We start from the raw sequence: 20,812 nt of genomic DNA, 5'->3' as shown, positions 1-20,812 counted from the left end.
AATGTCTTAAAATTTCTTCCAATACTAGGTCTATCTCACTTCTTAACAAGATGTAGACATCTTCAAATATCAAAAATATACTCCCCGCGGTTCTCTTCTGATTCTCCATTTCTGTAAGCATGTGAATAAAAAGTTGAATCTCAGTGTGTCAGAAGCTTTCCTAATACTGAAAAGAACTATCCCTGCCCTTATTGGTCTTTCCCCATATTTATCTAGGAATATTGCTAGTCTCCAGCAATTTCTAGAGATAGATCTTCCCTTTCACATGCCTTCCGCCCACAACCCCTGTCCTTCTACAACTATTTTCAGTAACGCTTTTTCTATCCAGTTTGCTGGTATCTTACCCAAGATCTTCAGCTCAGAGTTGATCAGTGAAACAGGTCTAAAATCTTTAACTCCTAGAATTATCTTTTCAGTTTTAGACAGTAGAAAGATTAAAACCTGATTAGATTCCTCAAGGATATTACTTCTATCTTTGAAATGATCATACTGTTCCTCCAAAAACACTTCCCTCACTTATTCTGCTGGAAAGCCATCTATTCTCATGGGTTTATTAATGTTCATTCCCACTATGGCTGCATGAACCTTGTTTGTGGTGATTTCATGATCTAGCCATTTATACTCTTTGTCATTCAAGATCGTTATCACTGCTGCTCAATATTTCCAACTAAATAAATTGTCACCATCCTTGTCATCGTATAAGTCAGTACAGTATTACCTAAATGCTTCCCTTATTAACAAGTTCAGATTCAATATTTGCCCCCAATTCGCCTCAACATGGGGCACTATTATTGTGTCCCCTTCTGCATCTGAACAGCCACACCATCATCTCAGATCTCCTTCACTTCTTAACTACCAAGAATCATCCTTTCTGGAAAGTTCTGCTTCTGCCTTTCTTATATCCATGAGTTCTAGTTTCACCTTGAGTGTTTCATTTGAACATCTCTCTTCCTGCATGATACAACCCCATCCTTTGCACCTTGCTCTGATTTGTATACTGAGCTTGTCTTCCTTTACTCCAATATTACCTTCTCTCTGCTTTCTGTATCTGCTTGTTGTCCCATTAATTCCGCCCCATAATGCTGCCTTATATCCCTACCCCAAAGCATTACCAGTTGTCTATCAAATTCATACCTTCAACTTAGATCTTAACTGTTTTCCCCTTCATTTATTATGAACCTATCTCCACCCTTTCATTTTATTTCCTTCACAGAAAAATTCACCTCCATCAATAACATTGCATTTGTTGAAAGCCCTAGCTGCTGTAATTTCCACCTATGCACACGTCATCAACTTCTGTGACACTAACATTAAGTCAATCCTACTACCTTGACTGTGATCTCTGCATCATGAAGTCCCCCCCACCCAGCTATCTACCCAACCCAAGCTATGCAACTAGTTCTTCACTGCTTTCTGTTTATGTATGCAGCTCCTTCTTACCATATAGCCTATCTATTTTAACTTCTAGTACCAAATTTAAATCTCCCATTAATGCTGTATTTTTAACCCCATCATCTCCTTTTCCCAATTCAAAACAGTTTCCTAAAGAATTCTGGGTCATCATTACTGGGTGCTCACATATTACCTATCAACCAATTACACATCTGCATATTCCCCTTCTGTATGATCCATCTTCTTCTTCCACTTATTGTTTCTGTCTCAGTTGCGACTTTCAGGGAACATAATTATGACTCCCTTGCCACCCTCTCCTGCTTTATGGTGTGCAAAAACCTGTGGGAAGTTACTTCATTTAAATTTTTCTTCTTCCTTAATTTTCAACTTGACATATGGCTCTATTATGCTTCTGCAATATTCTTTCCCTTCTAAGAAGATGTGAGCTCCCAGCTACATTCCATGATCCTCTCGTGAGTCTAGTTCCCAGTGTTTGTGATTTGTTCAAATTATCCTCATCTTGGTCTAAGTGACTCTGAAGCCCAACTTCCCAAAACTTTCTCAGTGTCATTTCAGACTAAGGGAGAAAAGGAACTCCCTCTTGGATACCCCCAACCAGTGCCTATGCCTGAAAAATATAGCAGTGGAGGCTGAAAAGAAGAATATTATTACTAAACAGTTCCCAGTTCTCTCGGCCAGAAACAGTACAGCTCTCAGCTCTCATTCCCTTACCCTGATAAATTTCACTCCTCCAGTAACATTCATGTACTTAACTCCTTTTGACTTTCCTCTTCCACAACCCCCCCATGTCAATAGTTTGGCATTAAGAAAATGTATAGAGGGCTCTTATCTCTCACTCAAAACATCTGTCGTACCTTCTGAGTATTACCCACCTGAGTGAAAGCATAACATAGCATTATATGTTTATAAAGCTTAGCATTTTATTACTGCTGTGTCAGGTGTGCATTAATACCATCATACATCTGGAGCCCTTCACCAACAGAGTATGGGGTAGAATGCAAGCCCCTAAAAGATAGTCCTGCTCTATAAAACAATCTTGCAGATCCTGCCTAGCATAACACTTTTACCCAAAGAAACTCATTTCAGCCATAAAAATGATAAAAAAAAGAAATTCTATTACATCACCCTGTTTATATCTTACCCGTGTGAACAAAAGTTACTGTGTGAGGTGTGACTGAGGCAACAGCTTGGAAAAGATCCACATTAGGCACAGAAATGATAAACAACATATCAATGCTCTTAACTCCTACAAATCACTTCTATAATCTCCTTCAGAATGATAATTCAAAATTAATTATTCAACATTTATATCTTGGCTCTAGCATGTTTATTAGCTGCCAAAAGCCACAATCTAATAATATATCCCTTTTCTATTACGGCACGTTACTCAATAAGGTCTGGTACAATTCTCTACCAATGGGTTAGGTCCTTGTCCATCTACACCTGCCACTCCTTAGCCATCCTTTAGACTTCAATCTAGCTTGGCAAATCTCACTGATGAGAATTCCCCAGTACCTTCGGTTTTTGGATCCACTGGTGACCCTGCCTACTTCATGCATCACACTTGCTAAGACATAGGTTCACTTCTGTTGTCTCAGTGCCCCCAATATTACCCTGGCCTGAACATATCTGTTCCTCCTGCACAGTTTTCATCTGTCTGGCTCTGATATTATGGCCCCTAAACTATCTCCCCACCATGTCATCCAAGTCCACTCCCTCTTATTTGGGGAGGGGGACTTCTCTGTGATTAACAGCTTTGCAGGTGGCACTTTTTCCCTCACAGCTGTTCACTATCTTTTCTTTCTCACTGAATCCCACTCCATTTACTTTTCTGAAAATTACAGTTCCAAGTTTGCTGCCAGACTCATGCACTGCTCCCTTGCTTTTCTAATAAATTCTTCCATGTCTTCTAATTTATGCAAACAGATTATACAAAGTTCTATCTCAACAGCCAGCATTGTCAGATACATCAAATATACATGATATTCCAGCTACTTCATCTCTCATTTGAAATACAGCATCTGTTGACTGTTACTAAAATGATGCTGTGAGTAATACACAGTAAAAACAATGTCCATTTATCCAAAGGTAACCCCCTTTTAGGTGTAGTATATAATCCAGTCCCTGGTTCCTGATGAATGCAGTGCCATCAGCATGGGCACTGGACCACCTGCAATTCCCTGTTTCTTCTTTCTGTCTCTAGTTCCATTTTATCATGGGATCCAAATATTTATGAATATGCATCATTTCTTGGATTGCTCTCTCCAACCAAGTCTTTGTCCTCCACTGTATCCAGTATCCCCTTGATGTGAACATTTACTTGATTGGAGTTATTCTCCAGTAATCCAGTTTCTCAAGGTGTTGATTAAGTTCTGACTATATTGTTGTCAACAGGTTTTTAATATTTTGTTGGTCTCCTTTCAGTTATGAGCCAATCTAGTCCCTAACTGCTCTAGCTTTTCCTCCAACACTTACAAGAGCTGCTGCTGTGTTGCAGCAGTGTGGTAAGCCTTGCCCTCCCCAACCACTAATGAAAAAATCAAATAAAATTAGAAGATGTAAAATGCTCTACTAAGAGGGTCTGCTCTGGGTCACTTGCACTACACATCCCAAGGTCAGTACCAATTCCTTACTAAGGATCACACTATGAAGTAACTACTATAACTGCCTATTGCACGGAGCCCAGAAACTATGCATCCATACTCTTCCAGGCCAGCCATGCCCTCAGGAAAAGTCAGTTAAACTTCTCTACAAATAAGGGCTCTTGAGCTTCAAGAAAAAAGGGGCCGACTTGAGAAGTAAAAAATGGGATGGAGCATTGGCTGAAATTAATAAGACAAAAGTCTGAGAATGAAATAATAAAGTTCTATCTTATAAAAAGACTGACTGAATATGAAATTACCTTCATGTCTATGATCAATGAAAGACAAGAAGTGGGTCTGAAGGAGCTATGACAGGTAGAAAAGTAAGGACAAAGAAGAGGGGTATTCAGGAAAGAGAAGCTCTCTAGCTAGATGCTTCTTTGAGACAGGATGCTAGACTGCATAGCCATGCCTCTTTTCCACTAGCATTTTCCATGCTCTATAAACCAAATTAAGTGTTTTAATTCAGACACAGGTAGTTCAGTGGAAAGCAACTACAGTCTTAATAAGTGGGTGTCAAAAAATGTCTGTATCGACTGAAAAAAAATTAGGGTCATGGTAAGGAGAATGACCATGACAGAGACTTGTTGATATCTCTAAAGCACTATAGAAAGAGCCAAACTGTTTCAGACACACAATCAAATATAACAATGTTCCACAAAAATAAGATGAGACTCAATAAATACTCTGCTTTGGTTAAGTTTTCCTGTCCCATGCAATTAACTCCCAGAAGTGGTAGAACTGAAAGCAACAGCTTATGTAAGACAATTCTGGTGCCCACAGAGAAACCCTGGTACATGGTAGCATAAAACAGTGTGATATAATACAAAAGGGTAATATTTTCATAATGATTGCATCATAGAATGCAACAACGCATGTTTGACACCCTAACGACCAATCAGTGACACAAGACTACATTTCTTTTCTTGCAGATACACTGCTGTAGCAAATCCATAGAAATGTTAACAATTAGAAAACAGTTTTCTGCACTATAATAATAACATACAATACTGATTTTCATCATGTTTTCACCTTTTTAAAATAAATAAATAAAAATGAGAAACTAGTGGTCTTAAAACTTCGTTGATGAGCTCAGTCACAATAATTCCCAAAAAATCATGAAAACCAGGTAGTGTTCCAAAGCAACAAAACTTCATTTGTCACAGACAAGCAATCCCCAGTAAAAAAAAAAAATCAAAAATCTTTCTTTATGATGATTTTTTTTTTTACTGAGTATTGCTTGACTGTGACAAAGGGTTGTTGCTTTGGAACACTACCTGGTTTTCATGATTTTTCGGGAAATTACTGTGAGTGAGCTCATCAACGAAGTTTTATGACCACTAGTTTCTGCTTTTTTTCTCAACATTCGTGGTAGTGAGGATGGGACTAGACAGATTCCTATGCTTGTTCATTTTTTTATACTTTTAACTTTTTTAAAAAACATGCATAGTGGCCATGATCAAGTCATAGCACAATTTGCTTGAGCCACTGTGTCAGCACATAAAAAATTTGGAAAACAAACTTAAAAGGAAAGCAGGCCCTACCAGTACATATCATCTTTCAGATTTTGTACTGCTATTCTAAAATGATATTCATAGTCACAGTGAAAACGTAGGTGTACTAAATGCTTTTAAAAATAAACCACTGAAATACAATTTAGTACAGTTTTACAGTATAAATAAACTGATACTTAGACATTTTTTATCTGAAAATAAATGAACAAGTGTTCTCTGTCAGCCTCTGCTTCATACAAACTTGTATTTTCAAGTAAAAAATTAAACTTGCTTACTTCCTGGTACCATTACTATGTTATTCGAATGCAAGTACCTTGGAAAGACAGATAGAAAACAGTGTTATTAACAGTCCAAAAGCAACTTTCCATATACACTGCAAAATTAGTGTAAGGCAGCTTTAAAATATCCTAAGTCTCGTTGCGTTTGTTTCAAGATGTAATGCAAACTTTCACAGATATAGAACCTTTACTTCATAAAGATTAGTGCAACATACAGCCACAGGTTTCCAGATGTTCAGACAACATATAACTGACTTACTACATATACAGCTTATACTACACTCAAGATGCATTCAGAATCACGAACAAAAGGAACATGTCTCAGAGCTGTACCAACACTAAAAATTATCTGTAAAAAGGCAAACAATTTGGTTTCAGATTATTCAGTGAATATTTCAAGGACAGAAGTACATCAATACGAGGTACTCGCATAAACAGCAGAACTTCAATGAGAGGTTAGTGCAACAATAAATCAACACATTTGGTTTAACTAACAAGTAAAGTTGTGTTACTCCAAGCAGTTTTCAGTTGTTGTCTTCAATCCAAGGCCAACAGTGGGTTCACATCAGTACAGGTACTGATAACAGGAAATATAATCTCATACTGTTTCTCTCTCTTTATATATATATATATATATATATATATATATATATATAGATATACATATATATATATATATACATATATATATATATATATATATATATATATATATATATATACACACACAACTCGACTACTTTTCGTTTGATTTCCTGTCCCTTGGAAACTGTGATTTCGGACATCGACCATTCGACTTACTGCCATTCACGTAAGTCATAGTAAATCACACACACACATACATATAATATGCATCCATCCAGAACCCCCCTTCTCCCATGTTTGCACAAGAGTGTGGGGTGTCACTTCAACAGTGACAATCATCTAAAGGCAGTGTTCATACTGCCAGGTGGCTATCCCTGCCATGGTTGTTCTTTCATACTGCACATACATACACACATTCACACTATGGGCAATTAAGAGTGTCCAACCCACCTATTGCATATGAAGCGAAGGATTTGATGTAGAAGGTCGAACAGAGGTTACATCACAGCATGATGGAAAGAGTCCCCAAAGTAAGGAGAAACAGGAAGATCAGATGTCTGAAGCAGAAGTATGGACATGGGAAAGAAAAGAGATTTAATATGGTGTAATATCTATGCGAAGGAGAAAGCAAAACTAATCAATACAAAAAGAGCAGCATCAAAGATATTTGAAGAGAAATACAAGCAAAGGAATCCAGACCTGGAAAACTTTACAATACAAAAATAAGAAGACAAAAAGAAAAAGTAGAAAAGGAGATCAGTAATGCAGTAGTCAAAGAAGGAGAAACTGAAGTTATAGAGTACCTTCAACGTGAATGATTCAGTGTAGAAAGTCTAATTCAGAAAGCACCACAAAAGGATACAGCAATGGAACTCCAAATTAAAGGGAAACCAGTGGAACGGGAAGCAACTGGTCAGATGTCATATGAAGATATTTTGGAGCCTTCCACAGGAAACGAGTATAAGCATTCACTTGAAGCTGGACGGAAAGGGAAGGAACGGGAAACTGGAAACTCTGACACAGTTAATGTTGATGTGTGATAGGTCATTGAGTTCTCATATGACTTAGCAACGGATGGCACAGGATGAAACTGAAGAGAATGTGCCACAGGAAGATGCAATAGAACTTTCTATAGAATGCCTGCAGGAAATGGAAAACAAAAAATGTGCCCTCAGTTTAGAAGAAAATGAACTAAGAGAAGATTTGCTTGACTTAATAGAGATAGATAGACATATTAAGATCAATGAAAGAAATAGACTGCAGAAGGTCAATAAAACCCCCAAAATCAGAAGTTTGATAAAACAAATGAACACAATAATTAGGACTGTCCATAGAGATCCATGCGATATAACAGAAGTAAACAGGATATATTCTGTGCAGTTAAATTAATAACTGATAAAGTTCTATCACAAGAACACACAGTAGTGTGGGACAGAAAGAGAAGAAACTGAATACTATCATGGAAGTATTGAAAAGAGAAAACTATAAAGCAACTAAGACAAGAAGTGTCACTGTTAGAAGAGCACAGAAGAGGGAATAGATCAGCAAAAATACTTAGAAAAACAGATACGATAAAAGCAATGCACAGTATTGGAACAGATCAGGATCTATCAAGCCGTATTACAAATAAACTAAAAATCTTAGCACAGGCGGAAAAACTTATAAGTACACATATAAATATAAAGGAAAAGTACAAAATAAGCAACTTATTGATTACCCAAAAAAGTTTTATAGAGAATTGGAAAACAAGGTAAAAGGAATTGAAAGACCACAAAAAAAAAAAAAAAACATTTTGGAGAAGTATCTATGAAGATCTTGTGGAACATAAAGATGCTAAATGGATAGAAGTAGTAAAAGGAAGAATAAGAAGTTTAAAGGTACAGGATATGAAATGGGATGAAGTAACAGCCAGAGAGATTGAAACAAAGTTAAGAAAAGCCTCAAACTGGAAAACCTCAGGCTCATATGCAGTACCTAATTTATTTACATCTGTGCAAGAAGATTTAGCCACGAGTAAGAACTATTTATATGCACACCCAGAACAGACACCAACCTAGCTAACAACAGGGAAAACAATGTTCCTACTTAACAGTGAACCTGCAAGCAACCCTAAAAATTATAGGCCAATAACTTGCCTTCCGACGACTTATAAACTATACACTGGAATTGATGCCGACAGAGTCTATAGTCATTTAGAAGAAAACTCAATTATGGCAGTAGAACAAAAGGGCAATAAAAGAAAGTCATATGGAATAAAGGATCATTTGCTGTTAAATAACCCCAACCCTGGGGATCAATCCAGTGGCTCTACTCAACAGAGGCACTGGGAACTAAGGTCGGGTGGCATGATGCCAGGGTAATCCTATGGGCTAGGCTTGTAAAGGCTCCAGGGCCATTAGCCTAGTACACACCTATGAACCTGGGAAGAATTTAAGTATGGCATGGATTGACTACAAAAAAACATTTGATAGTATCCCGCATTCAGGGATAAAAGAGAGCTTAAAATTGCACAAGATACACCCTACACTGACTAACTACATTACAGTGACCATGAAACAGTGCCAGACCACTTGCAATTAAAAAACAAAAACTGCGAGTACACCAATAAGTGCTGTCACACTATACCGGACAACAACCACTGCTGGTAAACGGAGCTCTTCTCAAAAACGTTCGAGTTTATTACATCCACAAAGCAGTTAAAAACTTCAGACCAAAAAAACAACTTGTTTTTTTGGTCTGAAGTTTTTAACTGCTTTGTGGATTTAATAAACTCGAAAGTTTTTGAGAAGAGCTCCGTTTACCAGCAGTGGTTGTTTTCCGGTATAGTGTGACAGCACTTATTGGTGTACTCGCAGTTTTTGTTTTTTAAGTTACGTTTTTTCCAGTTTATTCACTTTGCAATTAAGCCATGACAAAGGACAAATTATTATTCCAGGGATAAAAAATTCAAAGGGGGATATTCCAGGGTGACTGTTTGTCACCACTGCTGTTCTGCTTTGCCCTTAACCCATTAAGCTGTCTACTTAACAGCTTAGGCCATGGCTATAATTTGCCTCCTAGAAAACAAAGTGTAAAGACTTCTCCTCTTCTCTTTGTCAATGATTTGAAAGTGTAAAGCTCATCAGATGAGGAACTGAAAGTGATGCAAGTTGTCAACACTTTTTCAGATGATATAAGAATGTCATTTGGTCTTGATAAATGTGCCAAAGCAACCTTTAAAGCAGGAAAACTGCAGCACCAAGAATACATCAATTTGGTACAAGAATATGATATAAAAAAAACTTGAGCAAGAGGGAGTGTACAAACATTTGGGAACTGATGAAGGATCAAGAATAAAACATGAACAAATGTCAATAAAACTCAGTAAAGAGCACTTTAGAAGACTTAAATTAATCCAGAAAACAGCACTGATATCTAGGAACAAAATCCAAGCTATAAACCAATTTGCTCTTCATGTCCTAACTTAGAGTTTTGGAGTTACTGATTGGCCCCAAAACGTTTTGGATAGATTAGACAGGAAAACAAGAAGGATGCTTCATGCTCACCAAATGATTTATAAAAATCAATGCATACCAAGATTATATATTCCTCGTTCCGAATGAGGGACTGGCCTCCTTGAAATTGATTACATGTATTGATCTGCAATCATGGAACTCCACACATAACTGTTGACCTCACAAGTCCCAAATGTAGTGAAAGTTTTGAAACATGAGGAAAATAAATCTAAGATGACTTCCCTGTTTAGGCTAACAGAAGCGTATTGGCATCAAGCAGAAATGGAAGTCAAACTACAAGTGGATAAAAACCAGGCAGCAACTGAACGTGCCACAAAACAAAAGAAAGAATATAAAGTGAAGGAGCAGATGAGAAGGCAGGAAATGTGGAAAAAGCATAAATATAGTTGCAAGTACAGATAACTTCTGGAAGAGCCTCATGTGGATCAGGAACAATGCAGAATTGGTTAAGGACAGGCGAATTCAAACCAAGAGATGAAAGGTTAATATTGGCACTACAAGACAGTAGGCTACGTACACGTTGGTTTACAAAGTCCATTGAATATGGGGGAGAAACAGACAAATGTAGGTTTTGTAAAACAGAATTGGAAACACCTGTACACCGTGTCGCTGGTTGTGACATACTAATGACAGAAGAACTGTACACTGAAAGGCATAATAATGCGGCGAGACTGCTGCACCGGGGATTGTGCAAACATTATGGTAGTGAAGTGGCTGAAAAACACTGGAAACACGAGCCACAAAGCATCAGAGAAAATGATGAAGCCTACATCACTTGAGATCATCCATTGCCAACATTTCAAAAGATAGATGCTAGAAAACCAGATATAGTGGTCCAAGAAAAGAAGGCAAAAGCAGCATTGATCATGGAATTCACCACACCCAGTGACTACAGTGTTCTGCATACAGAGAGACACAAAGTCATAAAATATCAAGATTTGCAAGTAGAAATTAGAGCAATGTGGAAGAAAGATACCCAGATAGTTCCAATAGTAGTAGGATCAATGGGTCTTATAAAAAAGAGTCTACAATCATATTTAGACATGCTACCAATACACGTAACTTAGTGCAAATTGCAGAAGTCATTACTGGGCATATTGTGGGTGTTGCGAAGAGCACTTTTGGCTGACATCAAAGAGTGAAACAATACTAATTTCATGAACTTTAATCGTACTTTGATTTAGGAATGGAGTCCGTTCCCGTCATGGTATTAGAAACCCAAAAGATTCGGAGAAATTAAAATGGGCAGTGAAGAGTGTCCAATCCACCTACTGCATATCTTTGGAATGTGGGAGGAAACCAAGGGACCCAGAGAAAACCCACAAAAACACCGGAAGGACATGTATACTCAAAAGAAAACATCCTAGCAAAGAATCAAACTGGGAAACCTTTTGCTGTAATGTGAAAACATTACTTGTGCTACCCCCCCCCCGTCTCTCTCTCTCTATATATATATATATATATATATATATATATATATATACCTATATATATATATATATATATATATATATATATATATATACATACAAAGCTTGTAAAGTGTTTTTAACTATCTATATCTATACAGACATGTGTGTGTGTGTATATATATATATATATATATATATATATGTGTGTGTGTGTGTGTGCGTATATATATATATATATATATATATATATATATATGTATACATATATATACATATATATACATATATATATATGTATATATGTGTGTGTGTATATGTGTGTGTGTGTTTGTGTGTGAGTTGGGGGATTACTGACACTGACAGTGTCAACCAGAAAAAGTTGACATTGCAAACGTCGACACACTACGTGTCAATGTTTGAAGTGTTGACATTTTCTGGTCACATGAAGTTCAAGTCACCTGGAAGGTGAAATGTCTTTCTAAAAGTCTTATGCATGGAAACCTTTAAGCAAACTCTGAATTGCACCTTGAAACAAAGAAGCAAGACACTTTTGGTTACTGTACATACGTGTGTGCATGTGTGGCTTTGTGCACAGATATAGGTGTGTTTGTGTGGGCTATGTATACATATATATATATGTATATTTTATCCCTATACATATACTATAGCATACAAGGGGATGGGGTGGTCTCAGAAAAATATGCATGTACTATAATCTGCACTATGCTTGTTGTGCGCTCAGCATATGCCTTGTAAAGGAAAAACAAATTTTCAACCTTATATTACTGGGCCTTATAGTCTGCACAACGATTAGCCTATTCTGTTTCTGAATGGTTTCATTTTCAGGTACTCTTATATAAATCAATGTATTTTTAAACTACTTGATTTTATTTCATCTGTACTTTCAAAATATTTGACATTTGCTTGTAATCTGCTCTTCTGATTGTATCTTGTTTTTGCCACTTTAGCCTAGGCTGTGGGTGAAATAGATCTATAGACCAGTCCACCTATCTAGCTAACAAATATAAAATAATCAAATAAATTAATAAAATAAATCACACTAACTGCCTTTTGCTTTCAAACACCGTCTCCCTCCCCTCGGAAAACATAACCACTACTGGTAATCAAGTGGTTAACAAAGAGTCCCAAAATATATTTTATGCTGCTGGTAGAGTAACTCCCTAAGGTGATCTTGGTAAAGGTATAGAAATGTCTACTCTGTGTTGGTAATATCAACTATCACCACTGCCCAGCATTACACCTGTTTCCTTGCCTGAAAGTAAAATAAATTACATACGTGAAAGAGAAAATTATTACTGAAGATCCGCACATCAACACTTTCTGAAAGTTTCTAATCAAATGACTAGATATTATCAGTTAAGACTGTATTCGTAGGGTATACATGATAAGTCATATAAACAAATGCCATGACTAGTCACTTCCAGGTTAAAGATCCCATTGATTTTAATGGGAAACTTTGCGATAATTATTTAGTGGGTAGTGTTAATGCACTAAACAAATAATTACTTCATATGTGCTGCAAAAGAGAACAATTTTTCTTTTCTTTTCTTATTTTAAAAAAAGCTTAATGAAAATTAAAAAAACCCACAAAACCAGAAAAAAGTTAGCATCTACATTAAAGGCTCAAAATAGTAGTACCATACTAATCCATAACCCACAGGCAAAAGACTAAAAACAAAAAAGTTTAGTTTTCACCTTTTTTTATTTTTTGTTCATATGCTAGGTTAGTTCTAGGCTAATTGCCCTTGTAGGCCATTTTAAGCCTGGCATTTATCCCATTTTTGAATCAAACACCTTAACCGTTATGCCATCTCCCATTAAACGTTTCTTCTTCTTATATTTTCTTGATATTTTAATCAAATTCATGAATTAAACTTTCTTCTATGTATTATTTTAGTCTTGCCACTTATTTTTTTTTAGTTTATAGCTTTTAATTTTGGACCATGTAAGTTTACCAAAGTCCTTATAATGTCCCTGCATACTCAAAACCAATCAAGGAGCTCCAGTTCTTCAAATATGTAATGAATCAACCTTTGCCTGCATCTCATCCTCTGAGAATGTTGAGTGTTATTCAATGCACCAGACTGCAGTACAATAAAAGAGGCATTTCAAAGTGGGATATAGCAATGTTTATCAGCAAAACCAAGTACCTTCACTGATTGCAAAGTAAGTAGAAAAAGCGCAGCTTCTCTTTAAGTAGCATATCTGGACAACACACATTTGCATTGCAAAATGTGACTATGAATCACAAAAGGGGGGAATATACCATATTATAATACTAAAGGCATAGCATTTGCATGCCATTCCTCATTTAAATGTCATTATATAATTATCTGCATATGATGTCCTCTACAATTTTCCATATGCTGCACATGTACATAGCACATCTCTCTGAATCATATCTTGCTAATGCTTGTATGCAACTAGTCAGTATATCCATTGGACATATGTATAATGCCTATGTATGCCACCATATACAGCTGCAAGACTACAGTCTTCATATAATCAAGTATACTAAAGAATCTACATGGTCTTCTCATATTACTTTTACTACAGTACATAAAAGGGAAATACTGGTAACAGAATAATAAAAGACTTAGGACAGCTAAAATTAATTAATACTAAAATGTAAATAAAGCCAGCCGTGGATTCACATAATCAAGTTATATGGAAAGAACTGGGCAAATAATATTCATGACGATAGGGATGTGGTGCTTCCTCATACGGGCTACTTCGTAAGTTGATGATGCTGACAAAACAAATGATAAAAACTACATGCAAATCACTGAAATGTTTTTTGAACCAGAATTCTTAACAGTGCAATTATTTTATTTATATCCTTGCAGTCAAGAAGATTGATTAATGTATAATACAGTATGCAGCTGATCTGAAGCAGTATGCTGTGAACTATGAATCTGGTACACATTTGGATGAACTTCTAGGAGACAAAGTTGCCCTCAGAATGCACCAAATCATTTCTAAGAACGGTGTTTCCATCAAATTGAGTGATTCAAGTTGTTTTTTTATCTATGTGAGATTCTTAGTTTGATAACATTTAAGTAATACTTCTTCTTCTTCTCTTTCAGCTGTTCCCGTTAGGGGTCACCACAGCGGATCATCTGTTTCCATTTCTTCCTGTCCTCTGCATATTGCTGTGTCACACCAACCACCTGCATGTCCTCTCTTACCACATCCATAAACCTTATCTTAGGCCTTCCTCTTTTCTTCTTACCTGGCAGCTCCATCCTTAGCATCCTTTTCCCAATATACCCAGCATCCCTCCTCAGCACATGTCCAAACCAACGTAATCGCGCCTCTCTGACTTTGTCTCCAAACCATCCAACCTTGTGCTGACCCTCTAATTACTGATTCCTAATCCTGTCCATCCTTGTCACACCCAGTGCAAATCTAACATCTTTAACTCTGCCACTTCCAGCTCTGACTCCTGCTTTTTTGTCAATGTCACCGTCTCCAACCCATACAACATAGCTGTTCTCACTACCCTCTTGTAGATCTTCCCTTTCACTCTTACTGATACCCATCTGTCACAAATCACTCCTGACACTCTTCTCCACCCATTCCACCCTGCCTGTACTCTCTTCTTCACCACTCTTCCACACTCACCATTACTCTGAACTGTTGATCCCAAGTACTTAAACTCATCCACCTTTGTCAACTCTACTTCCTGCATCCTCACCATTCCTCTAACCTCCCTCTCATCCACACACATGTATTCTGTCTTAGTCCTGCTGACCTTCATTCCTCTCCTCTTTAGAGCATATCTTCACCTCTCCAGCGTCTCTTCCACCTGTTCCCTACTCTCACTACAGATTACAATGTCATCTGCAAACAACATAGTCCACGGGGACTCCTGTCTGATCTCGTCTATCAACCTGTCCATCAGCACTGCAGATAAGAAAGGGCTCAGAGCTGATCCTTGATGTAATCCCACCTCCACCTTAAATGCATCTGTCACTCCCACTGCAGACTTCACCACTGTCACACTACCCTTGTACATATCCTGTACCACACTTACATAATTCTCTGCCACTCCTGATTTCCTTATACAATATCACAACTCCTCTCTAGGCACCCTATTCATATGCTTTCTCCAAGTCCACAAAGACATAATGCAACTCCTTCTGACCTTCTCTGTATTTCTCCATCAACACTCGAAGAGCAAACATCACATCTGTTGTGCTCTTTCCCAGCATGAAACCATACTGCTGATCACTAATCATCACCTCCCTTCTTAACTTAGCTTACACTAGTCTTTCCCATAACTTCAAGCTGTGACTGATCAGTTTTATCCCTTTGTAGTTACTACAGTTCTGCACATCACCCTCATTCTTAAAAATAGGTACCAAATCACTTTTTCTCCACTCCTCAGGCATCCTCTGACTTTGCAAGATTTCATTAAACAATCTGGTTAAAAACTCCACTGCCATTTCTCCTAAGCACCTCCATGCTTCCACTGGTATGTCATCCGGACCAACAGCCTTTCCATTCTTCATCCTCTTCATAGCTGTCCTTACTTCCTCCTTGCTAATCTGTTTCACTTCATGATTCTCTATTCCCATATCATCCAACCTTCTCTCCCTCATTAGCTTCATTCATCAGCCCCTCAAAGTACTCTTTCCATCTGCTCAACACACTCTCCTCGCTTGTGAGTACGTTTCCCCTCACTATCCTTTATCACCCTTACCTGCTGCACATCTTTCTCAGCTCGGTCCCTCTGTCTAGCCAATCGGTACAGGTCCATTTCTCCCTCTTTAGTGTCCAGCCTTTCATACAACTCTGTATGCTTTATCCTTTGCCACCTCTCGCTTTGCCATGCTCCTTTCTCTTTATACTCCTGTTTACTTTCTTCCTCTCTCTGACAATCCCACTTCTTCTTCGCCAGCCTCTTCCTCTGTATACTCTCTTGCACTTCCTCATTCCACCACCAGGTCTTCTTGTCCTCCTTCCTCTGTCCAGATGTCACACCAAGCACCTTTCTAGCGGTCTCCCTTACCATCTTTGCTGTAGTTACCCAGCCATTCAGTAACTCTTCACTGCCCCCCAGTGCCTGTTTAAACTCTTCCCTAAACTCCACCTCACAATCACCCGTTTTCAACTTCCATCATTTGATCCTTGGCACTGTTCTCACACTTGTCCTCCTCTTCTTGATCACCAACGTCATCCTACAGACCACCAATTTATGCTGCCTAACTAAACTTTCCCCTGTCACCACTTTACAGTCTCCAATCTCCTTCAGACTGGCCCTCCTGCATAGGATATAATCCACCTATGTGCATCTTCCTCCACTCTTGTACGTCACCTTATGCCCCTCCCTCTTCTTAAAATACGTATTCACCACAGCCATGTCCACTCTTTTCGCAAAATCCACTACCATCTGATCTTCTTCATTCCTCTCCTTAACACCATAATGAATAAGAGTTTTTATCAGAGAAAAGTCTTACAACTGCTACAGGATGAACACACTTTAATTTGTAAATCTCCTAGAATGGTCAATCACACAGCTGACAAGGTAAAGAAAATGTTTACAGAATTAAAAAATTGGGGCTAATGTCAGAGGACTTACACACATTTTTATGGATAGAACATCCAATGATATCTACATTCAAGGCACTACCCAAGATAAATAAAGATCTGGATGACCCCCCCCCCCCCCCCACTGAGACCTATCGTTTCAGGCACGGGTTAGGTCACAGAGAATGTATCCATTTGGCTAGAATGTACATTAAAAACATTTTAGATACATTTCCTAGTATACTAAGGGATACAGGACACTTTTTAACATTGTTGCATGAGTGTATCATACGGAATGAAGGACAGAACTATATTAAGGTTACACTAGATGTAAAGAATTTATTTACTGTCATTAGCAATGCCTATGGCATATCAGCCACAGAACACATACTATCACAAGTAGCTAACTTTGAGCTTGATAATATTAGGCTGATAAGTGAGCTGCTTAAAACAGTGTTAGAAAATAATATATTTATGTGTCAAGATGCATATTATCACCAGAAGCAGGGGGTGGCTATGGGCACCCCCTGCGCTAACACCTATGCAAGTTTAGTGTTGGCTTACTGGGAGAAAGAAGTTATATATGGAGGACAACATCCATGGAAGGGCAAGTTAATTTTCTATGTGAGTTTTCTGGATGACGTTTTTTGTTATGGGGGTGGGTCATAGATTTACAAAAATGTGTTGAATATCTGGAATCTACAACCACTTTCCTTAGATTCACCATGCAGTATTCCAGTAGAGCTTTGGATTTTTTGGATGTAAAATTGCTGAGGGATGAGAATGGAGTTTTGGACACGACCATATTCAGAAAAAACTGTTGGAAGAATAGCATGCTATCTTATGACAGTATGCATCCAAGATATACATTCAATGGTATAATAAGAGGGCAGGTTGATAGAATTTCATGTATATGTATGCAGGATACACATTTTGAATAAGAAATAAACAAGTTAGAGAATAATCTCTGTCAAAGGGGATACAATGAGAACAGAGTTAAAGATGCAATTACTAAGAATAAACAATACAGAGGTAATAGGTCTACGCCTTGGTTCTCCCACAGACAAAGTACAGTTGTGTACACTTACCATAAATGTAGATGTTCGAATGTATTCACTGTTGCAGTCATTACATTTGGGTAATCCTGTTGGCAGGTTGCCCTCAGTCGGCCTGAATTCCAAAGTCCTGGGTCCTGCATCGGCTGCTGTCGCCCCTTCCCTGACGTCAGGGGTATAAAAGATGCGGCCGACGCCATTTTCTTTAGTTTTTCTTGCCCCAGACGTCAGGTGCCCCCTAAAAGGGTAGCCAAAATATATATATATATATATATATATATATATATATATATATATATAAACATGCACCAATATAACCTTTACCTTTCCTCTACAAGCAAATACACCACATAGGTTGTATGAATCAAAGAAGGAAAGATAGGCTCCATCAGAAGAAAGGGGGAATGGTGGGTGGGTAATCTGGACTGCAACAGTGAATACACTCAAACATCTACATTTATGGTAAGTGTACACAACTGTACTATGTTCTTCGTGTTTCACTGTTGCAGTCATTATATTTGGGTAGAGTCCCAAAGCTATGCTTGGGAGGCTGGAGCTAAACAGCGTTAGGAGCGGCTATGAGGCCCTGCAGAACTGTAGTGGCAAAGCCTGCCCTGGATTTAGAGTAGAGTGGCAGATGATAGTGCTTTGTAAAGGTGTGCATGGAACTCCATGTAGCAGCCTCTAAAATGTTCTTGGTTGGTACTCCCCTGAAAAAGGCTGCTGAAGTGGCTGCAGCTCTGGTTGAATGTGAGCTAATGCCCTTGGGCACTGGCTTGCCATGATGTAAGTAGCAGAAACGAATGCAGTGGCCTATCCACTTTGAAATAGTCTGCTTTGAGAAAGCCTTTCCTTGTGATCCTGCAGCATATGCCACTAGTAATTGCTTTGCCTTTCTTAAAAATTTTGGTTATGTCCAAGTAGAATCTAAGCTGTCTGTGTACATCCAAAGAATGCAGAATTCTCTCCCCCTTGTTCTGTGGATTTGGATAAAAAGTTGGCAGATGAATAGTTTGGTTAAGAGCCACACTGGACATCACCTTAGGCGTAAATGTTGGGTTTGTCCTCAGAGAGACCCTGTCTGGATAAAAAATGATAAAAGGTTCCACAGCCATGAGTGCCTGTAGCTCTGAAACTCGTCTTGCAGAAGTTATTGCTAGGAGGAGACCTGTTTTCCAAGATAAAAACTTTATGTCAGCAGTAGAGGCTGGCTCAAAAGGAGACAGGGTGAGTCTTTTCAAGACATAGTTGAGGTCCCATGCAGGCATTGATGATCTCCTTGGAGGCCTTAAATTTTTGGCTCCTCTGAGGTACTGCTTTAATAAGGGATGAGAAAAGATTGGTGGCTCTGTATTGTAATGAGCCGAAATGGCAGAGGCATGAATTTTAATAGATGAAACAGATAGGCCTTTGTCCAGCATCTCAGTTAAATATTGCAAAATCTGAGGAATGTTTGGCACAGCTGTATCAGTTCCTTGTGCCTGGTTCCAAGCACAGAATCTCTTCCATTTTCCAGCATAGCATTTTCTAATACTAGGCCTTCTGGCTTCCAAAATTACATCCATCACAGCTTTACTGAGAGGTGTGTTTTGTATGACTACATTATCCGCCATGCTGCCAGGTTTAAAGTCCTGAGTTGGCTGTGCAGGATAGGATTGTTTTGCTGGGACAGTAGATGAGGTATTTGAGGTAAGGCTCAAGCTGGGCATTGAGATAAGTTCCTTAGTATTGGACAGCAGTACCTGAGGGGCCAGTCTGGGGCAATCAGTATCATCTTTGGCTTCTCGTGTCTGACCTTTAGGAGTACCTTGGGGAGGAGAGGCAGTGGGGGAAAAGGCATATACTGATAGTTTTTTCCAGCTGAAAGATAGGGCGTCCACTTTCCATGCTTGTGCAGAATCTTTTTAGTTGGTAGCTGAGAGGGGAGGCGAATAGATCTATGTCCGGGCAACTCCATTTCCTTGTTATCATGCTGAAGACTTGTGGATCCAACTGCCACTTGTGGGGATCCATGAGGTTTCTGCTTAGTTCATCTGCCAGAGTATTTTTCCTTCCCGGCAGGAATTGTGCCTGCAGATGTACTTGGTAAGTCAATGCTCTATCCCACAAAGTCATGGCTAGTCTGCAAAGGGGGTATAAATGTGTGCCCCCCTGCTTATTTATATACCACATGACCGTGGTGTTGTCTGTCTTTATCAGTAGTTTTCCTGGATGAAGTAGGTCCTTGAAGGCTGTCAGGGCATTTTGAAGAGCTAGCATCTCTTTTTGATTGATATACAGATGCATTTGGTTTGAGGTCCATGTGCCCCGAATGCATCTTCCTGCCATGTGGGTCCCCCAGTCATAATCTGATGCATCTGTTGTTAGTGTCTGCCTGGCTGGGGGTAATGTGAATGGCTGTCCCTTGTTTTGGTGACAAGCCTTTGCCCACCATCGAAACTCTTGTTGCAGGTAGGGAATGAGAGTAATCATAGTTTCCAGGCTGTGGCAATGTTGAGTCCAAACACTTTTTAGGTACCATTGAAGTTTCCTCATATGCAGTCTTGCATATGGAATTAGTAGGATGCAGGATGCCATGAAGCCCAAAGCCTGCAGAATTTTTCTTGCAGATAACTGAGCCTTTGTTGCCAACATTTTGAAACAGGTATTCAGTTGCCTTTGTTTGTCTGGCGTGAGATAAGCCATCTGGGCAGTTGTATTTAAGCTTGCACCCAGGAATATTATCTCTTGAGAGGGTACTAGTTTTGATTTCTTTTCGTTGACTGTGTACCCTAGGTATGTTACAAGTCTTTTCACAAACGCCGGATGTTGTAGAAGAATGTCCTTGTTCTCTGCTTGAATTAAG

At 38.5% G+C, this 20,812-nt stretch overlaps 1 protein-coding gene across 4 annotated transcripts in view; it reads right to left on the bottom strand.

The window, feature by feature from the left end:
- Nucleotides 1-20,812, bottom strand: part of LRRC28 (leucine rich repeat containing 28) — a 1,318,547-nt gene that overhangs the window by 543,707 nt on the left and 754,028 nt on the right. For all 4 annotated transcript variants that reach the window (XM_044078388.1, XM_044078386.1, XM_044078389.1 and 1 more), the window contains one exon: nt 5,845-5,882. In XM_044078388.1, the coding sequence (XP_043934323.1) occupies nt 5,845-5,882 (38 nt within the window). The remainder of the gene's footprint in view (nt 1-5,844; nt 5,883-20,812) is intronic.

The sequence above is a fragment of the Protopterus annectens genome, chromosome 7.part0, assembly GCF_019279795.1.
Source record: "Protopterus annectens isolate FY-2018-M chromosome 7.part0, PAN1.0, whole genome shotgun sequence".
In the NCBI taxonomy this organism is placed as follows: domain Eukaryota; kingdom Metazoa; phylum Chordata; order Ceratodontiformes; family Protopteridae; genus Protopterus; species Protopterus annectens.
This window is presented reverse-complemented; position numbering and strand designations above follow the sequence as displayed.